Source organism: Orbicella franksi, chromosome 2 (assembly GCF_964199315.1).
Source record: "Orbicella franksi chromosome 2, jaOrbFran1.1, whole genome shotgun sequence".
Classification (NCBI taxonomy): domain Eukaryota; kingdom Metazoa; phylum Cnidaria; class Anthozoa; order Scleractinia; family Merulinidae; genus Orbicella; species Orbicella franksi.
Window position 1 is genome coordinate 37,782,671 of NC_138146.1, and position 13,391 is coordinate 37,796,061.

Genomic DNA, 13,391 nt, shown 5'->3' on the forward strand with positions numbered 1-13,391 from the left:
GGCTACAATCAAGAGGTTGTGAGTTAGGTAGTACAACAAAAAAATCAAGGAAACGACTATCCTAAGTGTGGACGTCTTCCTGTCACTTTCACGCGGAAAAAGACAGGCTAGAAAATGTTTAGACGCCCCTCTGTCCCATTTCCGTTTGGGTTTACAGCTCGTGGAAACCGCACGGGTATGCATAGGATCCTGGTTTTAATTTTCCCTCGTACATCTTTTCCCCTGGATTACTTTTGCCCCCCCCAAAAACAAACAAACAAAAACAAAAACAAGCAAACAAACAAACAATTGATGACCCTAGGGACTTTGAACGGCGATCATTGCACATTGTATCCCGTTGTCAAAAATCTTACGTACTCATTCTAGAAATAACACATTGCGCATACTGAAATAGGATATGTTGTTGCAAGTAAAGCTGTTCCTGTTGTGATTCCTTTTCTTCTGGATTTTCGCCCGGATCGACCAGACGCGTCCACCGCAGGATTGTGTCTCTTTGCGAACAAAAACGCTCATTTAGAAGTACAACTTATCGAAAATTCGGACACAATTTGCTTTCTGTGGATTAGAACGATGCGTTTGGCTTTCCAGATCTTCATTGTGACCAGTTTTGTTTTAGTATGCGAGGGAATATTTATTCCTTTCAAGCGATCTTTTTCTACTGATCCCGATGTTACTAGAAATGTGGTGAGTAGAATTATCATTTAATATGTCTTGCTACTCAGAGTTTTATCACTACGCTTAGGATTGCATTTATTTGTAGGACAGAACCTTTCAGACCTTATTTGTGAGCGACGTTGTTGCACATATTTGCTGTCTCAAATTGCTCAAAATAATTACTGATGTCTGCCAGTCTGCGGAAATGTTTCTGTAAAGAAAGCAGATGCAACCTTGTAATCGCGCGCTTGTCTGTTTGGAGGTTAATACGCGCGACAACAATCTAGGAATCGAGCCAGAAGAAATCTATGATTGCCTCATTTACAAAAGGAAAGAGTGTACATATGATCGCATAATACAGTTTTAGTTATGTTATTCTATATATATCCGTGTTTGGTTCCGCGTATGTTCAGTTCAATGATTACAGAAACGTTTGCCCCACAATAAATGAAAGCGAAAGACAAGTCATATAGTGAAAACCCCACAGATAAGCAAACTTGACATATGAAAACAACATGAATCTCGGAATTAGGTCCCTAATGAAGATCACCCAGGCAGCCGCGTTGTTTATTCATTTCAGCGTTATTTAATCAATTCAAAACGAAAGTTCTGCCAAAATCTGTTGTATTGGGAATGTGAGAAAATAAAATCCGATTGGTTTTAACGTTTTTGACAAGCGCGTCAGGAGCGCAAGTCATTTATATTTTTTCTAATTCCTCACGTGATTGCGTGTTGTGAAAGAAGCACATGATACTCAAAAGGTTGATCAGGTCCTGTCGCGTGTGGGCAGAACAACACCTCGCCTCCGCCCCCTCCTGAACCCCTCCCCGCCCCAAAAGGAATAAACTGATCGAGTACAGTTGAACCCTTCTATTTCGAACTCTCAGGGGAAACAAAAAATAGTTCGAAATAGCCGATAGTAAATAATTGGAAGGCAAATAACGGGGAATTCGAAATAATCAGGTTTGAATTAGCGAGGTGCAATTGTATATTTCTATTGTCTGGAAAGACGGTAGTTACATAGGGAAAGGAGTTTTCACTTTATATGTAACGCTGGTGATTTCATCGGGACAAAATTTATCAGTTGTCAAGTAAGCTCTTGTTTTCCGTGATTCAGTCTGCAGTTTTGACCAAAGCTGCCTTTGCGCTGTTTCAAAGGGCGCCAAAGTCGCCCTCCCACAACGTCTCTTTTCGAAGATCGAAAAGCTGAAAACACGAGGGATTATCATCAGTTGTAAGTCTGCAAGAGAATTCGATGAAAAAAGTGCAGTTGACTCAAAATGTTTTTTTTCTTTCATTAGACTCAAATCATCGCTAGCAGAGGATACCCTTATGAAGAGCATCATGTGACAACAAAAGATGGCTTCATTCTTGCCATGCAAAGGATTCCCCGAGGGAGAGATGAGAAAGAAACTACTGCTCCTAAACAAGTAGTATTCCTTCAGCACGGCATTCTCGCGGACGCGACAAACTGGGTCATGGACACTCCCACTAGGAGCCTCGCTTACATACTTGCGGACCAAGGTTTTGACGTCTGGCTTGGAAACATCCGGGGTAATGACTACTCGAAACGTCACGTGAAATACCATCCATATCAGTGGCAATTCTGGAATTGGAGGTCAGTTTGTGAAAAATTTCCCACTGCGTTTCTATACGCTGAATTATAAACCACACATTGTAGAGGGTTCAAAATGGGATTTTTTTCGCCGCTATTTTGGGCCCCATTTTCCCGTCCATTCCGCCTTAGGTTATGCTATTAAAGAACTGTAAAACCATTGAAGTGACGTAAAATTTGCCTTCTGCCATCCTTTCCTTCCCGCTATTTAAGAGCAGAAAACTGTATTACTGATGCACACTAGAGTTGAGGAATATGTGTGAAATTAGCTATTGTCTGAATCGTAACACAACGCGTCCAATTACAGGACAAGTGTTTTGACTATTAACTGCCAAGGTATTCCCGCCAATTCCAGCGGTGGTGTAATAATAATGAGAGGTCAGAGTTTTTTGATCGACATTCAGCTTCCAAGGTTTTTTTCACTGTTCTTAAAGTAAGTTACTTGTGAGTTGCATGATCCTATTGAGGCTGACGCCTAGATTGCAAAAGGATGAAAGGAATACATGAGATAACTTAAAAAAAAACCCTTTTCTTTGTAACATTGCTGCAATTTTATTCCTGTAGCTGGCAAGAAATGGCCGATTACGATCTTCCCGCCATGATCGACTACGCATTGAACGTCACGGGACAGGAACAGTTGTACTATGTCGGTCATTCACAAGGAACATTGATTGGGTTCACTGGATTTTCTGATAACCCAGTGCTGGGAAATAAAATCAAGGCCTTCTTCGCTTTAGCTCCAATCTACACCTTGAACAATAGCACAGAGATCGCAAGAGGGGGAGCAGAGATCTTATATCCACTGGTCAAGGTAACCAGTCAAAAACAAAATTTGTCATCTTGGAAAAAGTGACTGTGTTTGACGAGCGCGATGTTGTTACAAATTATTTAAAAAAAAAAAACAGTTATAGTGAGTTGGAAGACCGCAGTCGTATTAAAAGGGTTTTGAATAGATAAATACCCGAGTGACCTTTAATTGGGTGTATAACAAAGTTTCTACAATAATAAGGGAGGAAAGATTAAAACTTCTTTCAATGTTGGGGGGGGGGGGGGTGGAGGGGTGGGGGAGAGCTTCAATTTAAAAGGCGTAGGGGAAGGAGGGCGTTAAATTGAATAGCTACAATCGTAAAATGGTTTGGAGGCATACATTATCCTGATGTAAATATTTGAAGTTACAATAATTGAAACAAGGGAGCTTTGATGTAAACTTATCAATACGTCGGTATATAAGATGACGACTTGCGTAGTATATACCGGGCCCAATATCCAAAACTTACAGCAAGCGTTATATTGATTTCCTCAGAAACTCTTCCCTGGCATGACCTTTGATCTGCTTCCTGGTACCTTCTTGAGAGCACTCATCAAACTGGGTTTCTGCGAAGGTCCTCTGGCCGAGAAAATATGCTACGATTTCATGGAGCTGATAATTGGTATGGACAGCAAAAACATTGACAAGGTAAGCGGACGGGGATGATATCGAAAATGTTTCATCAGGAGTCCATGTTTGGATTAATGAAAACAGAAGCGAACACCGGAAGAACACAGTTGAATATAAGATCGTCCTCTCAACACCTTCTGGCGACCCCGAAAGCTAGACTGAAAACATATGGAGAGAGAGCATTTGCTGTGGCGGCACCGAGACTATGGAACTCGATCCCACTTGAACTAAGATCCAGTAGTTCGATTCACATTTTTAAACGGCATTTAAAAACACATCTTTTTTAACAAGCTTTTTAACTCTTTTAATTTTTAGATGATTTTTTAATTTTTTAATTTTTTTTCCCCTCCCCTTTTTTAGCTTTTTAAATATTTTTTTATTTAATGTAAAGCGCCATGGACAAATAGTGGATTGGCGCTATATAAATATTTTATTATTGTTATTATTATATTAACTTGTATACAAGGGATATGTACATACTGCCAATTATCCCATGCCTCGAAGAATACAGCCAATCAGGAGGCTAGAAAACTGTAGCATATTCTGCGGTCTCACAATGCAAGGCAGAGTGCTTTGTATATACATCGTCTAGAAGCTCTTGTGTACTGCATTGAAAATTGAAGTCGCTCGTGGGATATTTCACCCTCGGAGGCATGACATAACTAGGAGGCATGACATAACTAGTACTCATGCAGTGGAGTTTTGATTTGCTGTATTCATTCTTTACGTGGATCGATAGAAGCTCTGTTATTTTTTCTGTCTTCTTCATTGCAGTCAAGAGTTCCTGTGTATGTAGCACACTTTGCGGAAGGAACCTCCTTTAAAGACGTGGTACATTTTGGGCAGGTGCGCAAATCTTAGTTTTGGGCAGGTATAGAGCACATTACAGGGTGTCTCAGCTTTCAGCTAGTGAGGCTAGTACGTTTAGGGGTCCTGTATCCTTTACAGCGCTTGTATATACACGGCTGTGAAAGCAGTAACTTCAAGATATTTTGATTCACTTTTTCCTCGTCCCAAATTACCGTCAGATGTTGGATAATCAGAATATTAGTTTGCTAAGGTAAAAAATTAACAAAGAGGTAATAATAAAAACAGAATGAAACGAGGACGGGTAAGGATGGAGGAGATTGCGACGGATTAGAAACAACGATCTTGAACTGAAAATCTAGGTGCATTTTGTAAGACAGAAAAACCGTGACGTAACTGTTTTGACCGCTCTAAACGTAAATTGCGTCGCAGTCTTTAGTCTTCTTGCTGCATGCTCAATTGAGCTGAAGCGGAGTTATTTGCCGATAGTGAGCTAATGCTCCTACCAATATATAGCAGGAAATCAGACAATCTTCAGATTTTCAAAACTCGGCTCAAAGCTCATTTATTTAAGGAAGCCTTTATGGAATAATTTTATTGATTCTTGTAAAGCGCCTAAATCACGCTTGGATAGGCGCTATAAAAATACTATGTATTATTATTATTATTATTATTATTATTATTATTATTATTATTATTACTGCCTTTAAGTTCTGTATGCCTACGTCAGATTTATTAGTCTCCTGCGCAGCCGTGATTTGGGTCGTCATCGGAGGCTCCTCCCCTACAAGTTAGTGGAGTAAAGATACTTTGAAACAAACCCCTAAAAACTGTCAACCATGGATGCCTTTTTTCAACAGATAATTGTAGACAAGAAGTGCATGAAATTTGACTACGGTGAAGCTGGAAACAAGAAACACTACAATCAGGTACACTAAGTTGTGAATGTTTTTAGCTGACCGAGTTTATTTTCCACATTAATAGCAAGGAAAAGGCAAATCTGAACTCGTGTTATTACATTAGCTGTCTTCCTCTTCACATTGGTTTGTGAGAGCAGTCCACTGTTCATGTTAAATAACAGAGCACTAGAACTAACCCAACATAAAGTCTGAAGTTTGAGGATAAATGAAACCATTAGGAGTTTTAGAAATGACGACGGCGACGCCAAGGACGACGCCTTGTAAAAAAATGGATTATATTTTACCTTCGAATGTCGCAACTCTGTAGATCTTTCCAGTAGACCTATCGGTCTAAAAACTTGCTCAGACTAAATATGCAATGATATGAAAAATTAGACATTGCGGTTCGCATTCTCCAAAATACGTAAAGTTTGGTCATTTCACGTTGTTGTTCAGATTTATAATGCACGTGCATAGCCATTGTTTTCCTCATTAAACCTTTTGTTTGGCGACGTTCTCGTTGGCGTTGCCGTCGTGATTTGCTGAAGCTCCCTAGATATTATTGTAACATGAAGCCACTCTCTACCTAGACAGGAAGCTAGTTCATGGAAGGGTCACTCACTGCAATGTGAGAGAAACCGTTTTGTACAAGAGCATGAAACAAAGACCTCAGCAAGGCTTCGAGAAAGGGACATCTCGATTTTGAGTGAAGATAACTAAGGAAAAAACCCCCGTCCACACACGCACACAAGAAACTGCACATCCCTCTCTCTCCCCACTCTCTCCCTCCCCCCCCCCCCACACACAGACCACCATCACCACCACCACCATCACCACCACCACCATCACCACCACCACCATCACCACCACCACCATCACCACCACCACCACCACCATCACCACCACCACCATCACCACCACCACCATCACCACCACCACCATCACCACCACAACGACAACTCATCCGTTGTGGGTTTTTTTTGTTCTTTCCCTAGGCCACCGCTCCTTTGTGCCAAGTTCATAACATGCCAACTCCTACACTTCTGTTTGTGGGAAACAACGATGTTCTTGGTGATCCAGCTGACGCGGAGGCGCTGAAACCGCAAATCTCCAATTTACTGCACTATGAAGTAATTCCCGGATGGAACCACTTAGACTTCCTGTACGGATTAGACGCCTCGAAACTTCTGTACCCCAAAATTTTGTCCGTCATGAAAAGTATTGAACAAGGCCCCAAGGATATTGGACTGGAAGAATAAGGAGCTTTTTTTTAATTCGACTGTAAAATGAAAACCGAAAGTAATGTTGAGAGTTTCGGAATTAAATTAAAGACGTTTAGTTCTTTTATCAGGAATAATGCACGGTATTCTATGCGATCTGTGTTCATGGCGCCCCCAACATTGCAACGCAAGGGGGACTAGCGAAATAGTAAATTAATTGTGTTAGGATTGCATTGGGTGTCGCAGGTTGGATACTGACTGTACTTTAAGTAGCGTACATTTAGAACAAAGATGGTTTAGACATTAAATTAAAAGAACAGAATTTTACTGATTTTGCCCTGTTTTCTAGATTAAAAGTCTAAGTGTTATATTTCTTAGTGCTGTCATACACGAAACATCTGTGTTTTGCATGATTCTGGCAGAAATTCACGCAATGTTAACCGAGCCTTTTAATAAAGGTAATCTTGTTCACATAATTACAAAAACGCCCAGGTTAACTCATATAAGTTGTTACAGAAAGTGATCCGGATGTCAGGCATAAATTGTAAGTTCTGAATACCCTGCCTGCACTAAGTATTGCCCAGCCGTGCAATTAAGTGAATATATAGAGGTGATGATTTTTGTAGAACATCAAGTGCGTCTTGTCAGACCGAGGCTGTTGACTCAACCACTCTATTTTTGGCAAACATCTAACTGGAGAGCAGTAGAATGTTCCTTGGGCTAGATTTCTCAGATCTGAGATAAGCAAGGAGGTCAAATTGAATGCAGAGTCATAGTGATTGTTTAACTTCATAAGACTTCTTTTCAAGTCTTTCAACACTCTTAAGAGTAGAATGCCGTCGTTTAATTGAGTAATAGGCGTATCAAACATATTGATTTACACTGCATTGAAAACTATCTGCCCACGAAGGTTAACCCATTTGCAATTATCCTAGCGTCTAAGCTGCACAGCTCGCTGCAATGGCAAAACCTTCTACGCCTTTTTGGGTGACTGCCGCCATCGCGCTAGTAATCCTGATGGCTGGAATGGCCGTCGTGTGGAACAAACGTAAGTCAGGTTGGTTTAGCTTGGTGTTCTTACTCAGTTTAGATGGTTCATGATCCGAGTTATGAAGTGGAAATTAGCGTTTGTAATGTTCCAACCATATGGTTATAGTTGAAACTGTATTAATGAAAATACTCAGTCATTTCTCCAGTGATCACATCATGTAGGTACTAGTCTCATTTCCTCTCAGAATTAAAAGCGTCTTCAAAGAGTCGATTGAGTGTTGCCCTTTCGGGTTTTGTAAAATTAAAAGATAATCAGTTTTAAGGTTGAAATGCGTTGCGTTTTTATACCGAGCTATGGGAAGTACTTTAAACCAATTACTCTGATTATTTGCTTAAGTACCTCTCGCATGAATCAATCGTTGAAGCTCCTCTCATACCAGGTACTCAGGGAGTTGGGTTCCATATCATCTGATAATGCAGTTTTAGAATTTTCAAAAGGCTTGACTTAGTAATGCATTCATTTTTGCTAACTTTCAACCAAAATTATTTATACTTCTCTCGACTACGGGTTATTTAAGCAGCAGTTCTCTCTAATTTTGATCTAATTTACAATTTTCAATTGTAACATCGAACTGTTTAAATGACCAGGAAACAGCATATTTAAACCACTCACTACCGTCAGGTTAAATTAAGCAATCGGTTCTACCTTCTGCAGAGCTCATGTCAAACCCAGTTGTTAAAAAAATAAAAAGAAGTGTGGCTGTTGTCAATGCTGTTCTTTCAAGTTAAGGGATAATTTAATTTTATGACTGTGCAACGAACAGCCTTGGAACTTCAGTAAGAAATGACAGACTAGACAGCTTGTTACGTAATACTGAAGAGGCAGAGACTGAACGTGAGGGAGCAAATGTTTGAAACTAAACCGGGTAAGTTCACTTTTGTGGCTGACTAAAGCCGGTCTAATGAGAAGATAAGGCCAAAAGAGATTAATGTATACAATACACTCAAGTATGGAAAATCAAGGGGCACGATTATGAAAAATATCAATGATGATTGCGCATTATGCGGCTTAGACGCAATGGGAAACCAGTGACATCTTTTTCACAAATTGAAACTGTCATCGCATTCCAATGAAGCAATGTATTCTATTTAGCTTTGGTTTCTTCAGAAAGGAAGTGCTACTCACGTGCAGGTTTACGTGAAGACGATTCTTTGCTTGAAAGCACCTCTATTTGGTGAATAAGGGCATCGCTTTAAGCAACAGACCTAGAATTAAATTTTGGATCTGTGACTAGCATAGCTGACTTTTCTTTGAAAACCATTTAGCATGATTAGTGTAGATCTGATCACTAGTTATTTCCAATAGTGGCGTCACTCCTTAAACCGCCTTGACGGGGTTAATTTTAAGCAAAATTATTCTCTTATCAGAAGAAAGTTTACAAATCGCTTGCTTATCTAGCCAGTAATGATGATTTTGTCCATTTTCTCAGACGCCCAGATGTATCTTCTCATTTGCAGTTGTTAATTAAATTCCTGTCTCTTAAAATAAACTGATTGAGCAATATAGAAATTCCATTCAAACAAAAAAAAAATGGAAGTGCTTATATTCGATCAACCTCGACGCGTGTTTTCACGAAGTTGGTTTCCATTTTCTTGTAATAATTAAATGCTATTCTACACATCCACGTTAAGCATACTCACATAATTATAACCAGCTCACTCTCATTGCTCCAATGTAGCTTTGAAAAATTTGTTGCAAACTCAGAACCAGAGACTATTTTGAGAGTTCGAATCTCTGTTTATAACCATCAAAAAGGAGTTTACTTTTGTGAAAATAAGTTAAATATAAAATTATCCAAGTAATGTAATTGGACCACTGTTTGAGTAACAAACAAAATCTTCAGCATACCTTAGCCTCATGGTCAACTATAGTTAAGCGGAAAAAAAAAATTATACATGCGGCACACCTGGACAGTATCCTCGTTGCACACTGTCGTCGGATGAGACCTGGTTCATTGTGAAAAAATTGCATTTTTGACTTATCTTTGGCGATACTGTGGGCAAATTCCTCGGACACTATTGTCGATGTATTTCTATTTCCTATCTGAGCTACAGTCAAAACTCTTCATATATGTATACATTTAATTTTGATGTAAGCCCTTAATTGTTTTAACAATTTTCTCTTCTCTTATTAAGTCAGTCATCAGTAAAGAAAAAGTCACACCATGTCTTCACTGATGGTACAACATTTACTGATAAAATTTAACGAAAAACCTTCTCGAGCTACAGGAAATAGAACGAGATGTTAATACTCACTCGTAAAAACTGTCAATCTTTATAGAACAAAAATTAGTACTAGAAAACATAGACTGAACTCTTTGAAAATGGAAGCCATTGTTGAATGAGGCAGTGTAGTCTGCTTAGCTAACGGTTTCGTTGGAAAGGAAGTGGTGCTCACGTGTAAGCTCACATGTGGAGGATTCTTTACTCGATAACACCTCTGCTGACGTTTGTACTCCCTGCGTTTGAAGGTTGAATGTATATAGGGCAGGCTTTTTAAGCAACAGGCCTAGAATTACATTTCTGGGTTTGTCACTTGTATAGTTGATTTTTCTTTGACAAATTTATAGCGTGGAGTAATTAAGTGTCAATTTACCACATTTCATCTGGAAGATTATATTATCAGTAGAGACAGTGTAATCCTTGAAGTCCAAAAGTTAGCAACTGGCCCTAGAAACAATTTAGCATGATTAGTGTAGATCTGGTCACAAGTAATTTCCAATAGTGGCGTCACCTCTACCTTGCGAGCAGTTGGTTTAATTCTCCTAAGCCGAACCCTCTTGACGGGGTTAATTTTAGGCAAATGAATCTCTTATCGGAAGAAAATTTACGAATCGCTTGCTTATCTAGCCAGTAATGTTGTTTTTGTCTATTTTGTCAGACGCCCAGATGTATCTTCTCATTTGCAGTTGTTAATTAAATTCCTGACTCTAAAATAAACTGATTGAACAATATAGAAATTCCATTCAAACGCAAGATGGTAATGCTTACTCGATCAACCTCGAACGCGTGTTTTCACGAGGTTGGTTTTAATTTTCTTGTAATTAATTGCTATTCTACATATCTACCTCAAGCATACTCACATAATTATAAGAAATTAAACCAACTCTCATTTCACTAATGCATCCGTTTGTAAAAATAGTTACAAACCTAGAACCAGAGACTATTTTGAGAAGTCGCATCCATGTATATGGTTAACAAAAAGGAGTTTTCAATTCTGAAAATAAGTTAAATATAATATTACTCACGAAATGTAATTGGACAACTGTTTGAACAACAAGCAATCTCAAGTTCAGCATACTTTAGATTAGGGGTCAACTAAAATAAAGCGCTAAAAAAAATTTACATGCCGTGCACCTTGATGGTATCTTCGTTGCACGGATGAGACCAGGTTTAATGTGAAAAATTGCATTGTTGACTTATCTTTTACGATACGTGTACAGATTACTCGGATACTATATATCGTCTACAGTGTATTTTTATTTCAAATCGATATGATATACTGGTATTTCTCTTCATACGTATATACATTTTGATGTAAACCCTTAATTGTTTTTAACAATTTTCTCTTAACTCATTTTAGTCGGTCATTAGTAAAGAAAAGGTCACACCATATCTTCACTGATAGTACAACATTTACTGATAAAATTTAAAGGAAGACCATCCGGGACTACAGATAATAGAACACGTTGTAAGCCCACTCGTAAAAAAACGTAAAGCTTACTAAAGCTCGCCACTAGAAAAAGGTAAAAAAGAACCTTTACCTCGGCCATTATAGAATAAGGACTAGCACTAGAAAATATAGACTGAAACCTTTGAAAATGGTAGCCATGGCTAATCTTGATGAGGAAATATGCTAAAACTAGAATGAAAACAATGCTGAAGCCTACAGCGAATCAAGAAGAGGGAGGGGAGCAACTCCCATGTGAAAAGGTTGAGGTTGCACGTCGGATAATTTGAGTTAAACCCATAAGGAAAGCAATCTGGGTGTGATTTGACCCCTAAAAGACCACTTTAAAACGTACATTGCGGCGTTTTTTATTATTTCTTCGGGATGAGCCCTTAAATACGCCTTGGTTTGGTGGCGTTTCGTCCTGAACGCTTAAGACCGAAGTCCGTGTTTACACCCTGTTGTGGTTTCGAGTCAGGATGGACAAGATTCAGGGAGATTCAATGCAGTAAACACAACAGACTTTTATTCCCGCTAGCGAGATCCACATAAGATACTCGTGCGCATGTGCGCATGTATAAAAACCGCATGTAAGCTATGATACACCCCTATTCCTCGACCTTTTCACACGGGAGTTCCCCCCTCAGACAGAACCAATGTTACATTCCAAGAAAACCCATGCTATAGTTCAAATGGAATTCAAATCTAAACCATGCAAATCAAACCTGTCATACTAAGCTTAATACAGTTAAAATGGAGTCTTTTCTCGTGAAATAAGACAAATCGTCGTTAGATTTGCACTGAAGCCGTCAAGGTTCAAGTTCAAACCCACTAATCTGACAGCAATACAAAGCCTGTGCGATATAACTGAGCTTGTAAAGGTTTGTTTGTGCGGTCCGTTTGTGTGGGTGATTTGCCAGTTGTTTCTCTTCCCGTCCGTACTAATAAATGGAAAGAAAGGATGACGTGTTACGCAAAGTTCATTTTGGAGATACCAGCTTCATCACGGAAAGGCAAGGGGAAGGTAAGGCAAGCTAATTAGTTTCTACTTGAATAAAAACCAACTCGCTTCCGTGTCAGTAACTTATTGTTTGATTACGGGCCTGATGCCAGCTTTGTTCTACGAATTCAAAACACTTCAAATTTGTAGAGGCCTAGAAAAAGTGCCCATAGAAACGATAACATGACCGCGACCTTTTCTTAACAACTATTTAAGACTGGATTAGACTGAGCCGATTTGATTGCACTTGTGTTTATCGTAAAATATGTGGCTTCATTCTTTCGACGTACTTCTCTACGCTGTTCAGAATGATTTCGTATGGCCTGCATAGCAAGCGTTCAAGCCGTACGAAGAGCTTTTTCCGCGTTCTGAACCCGCGCAAATTGGAGCAAGAGCAACAAAAAGAGACGAAGCTTCACCACCCCTGCTTAGTTTTTTTGTTTGCTCTCGCCTCATACGATAAACAAACGTTTTGACAATGAACTGATGTTTTCAATATTTTACAGACTTTATTTTGATTACCTTATTTTGCGCCACACCCAGGAGACAAATTTTCTCGCGACACATGACAGACTCCGGGAAGATGTCGTGGTTTTTTTAGTGTATCTCATAATAAATATTGTTCGTTGAACACCCCAAGTTTCAGGAAATTCTCTGAAATAACTCTCAAAGAAGAAATCTTGCCTTGAAGTAAGTAGGTCGAGAAGTATTTTTTTGAAATAAATTGCCCTTAACGTATCTTACACACAGTTAAGAGTAGGCTCGATTTCCAGCCGTTTTGGAAGTCCGGTTGTTTATCCGTGTGGGGCAAGGAACGCAGGTTCACACTGAAAACAGCTGGAAATCGAGCCTAGGTTAGTGGATGTCTGAAAAAATCAAAGAAAATTCCAAAAATGTGTCGACGGTCAAAAAAAAAAAAAAAAAAAAGAATCCATTTCGGTCATAATTTGCCAATTTGAAGGTCTAGGTAAATGGCTTCTGGAAATCAATTTAGTTTTTTTTTTTTCAAATATGACAGCAGAAACTCACGAAAAATTT

The 13,391-nt window shown here is 39.1% G+C and overlaps 1 protein-coding gene across 1 annotated transcript; it reads left to right on the forward strand.

Annotated features, from left to right (window-relative positions):
• The first annotated feature begins 376 nt into the window (after positions 1 to 376).
• Positions 377 to 8,349, forward strand: LOC145479735 (lipase member K-like). Its single transcript, XM_081458172.1, has 7 exons — positions 377 to 684; positions 1,956 to 2,272; positions 2,834 to 3,080; positions 3,573 to 3,725; positions 4,482 to 4,553; positions 5,375 to 5,443; positions 6,409 to 8,349. Exons 1-7 carry the CDS (start codon positions 571 to 573, stop codon positions 6,670 to 6,672), a joined length of 1,236 nt encoding a protein of 411 aa, XP_081314298.1. The 5' UTR covers positions 377 to 570; the 3' UTR covers positions 6,673 to 8,349.
• The last annotated feature ends 5,042 nt before the right edge of the window (positions 8,350 to 13,391 follow it).

Excerpts from the sequence above, each read along its gene's own strand:
- LOC145479735 (XM_081458172.1), top strand. The coding sequence starts at position 571 with ATGCGTTTGGCTTTCCAGATCTTCATTGTGACCAGTTTTGTTTTAGTA. Across the intron at positions 4,554-5,374 it reads ACGTGGTACATTTTGGGCAG|ATAATTGTAGACAAGAAGTG; the intron begins GTGCGCAAATCT and ends TTTTTTCAACAG. Across the intron at positions 5,444-6,408 it reads ACAAGAAACACTACAATCAG|GCCACCGCTCCTTTGTGCCA; the intron begins GTACACTAAGTT and ends TTCTTTCCCTAG.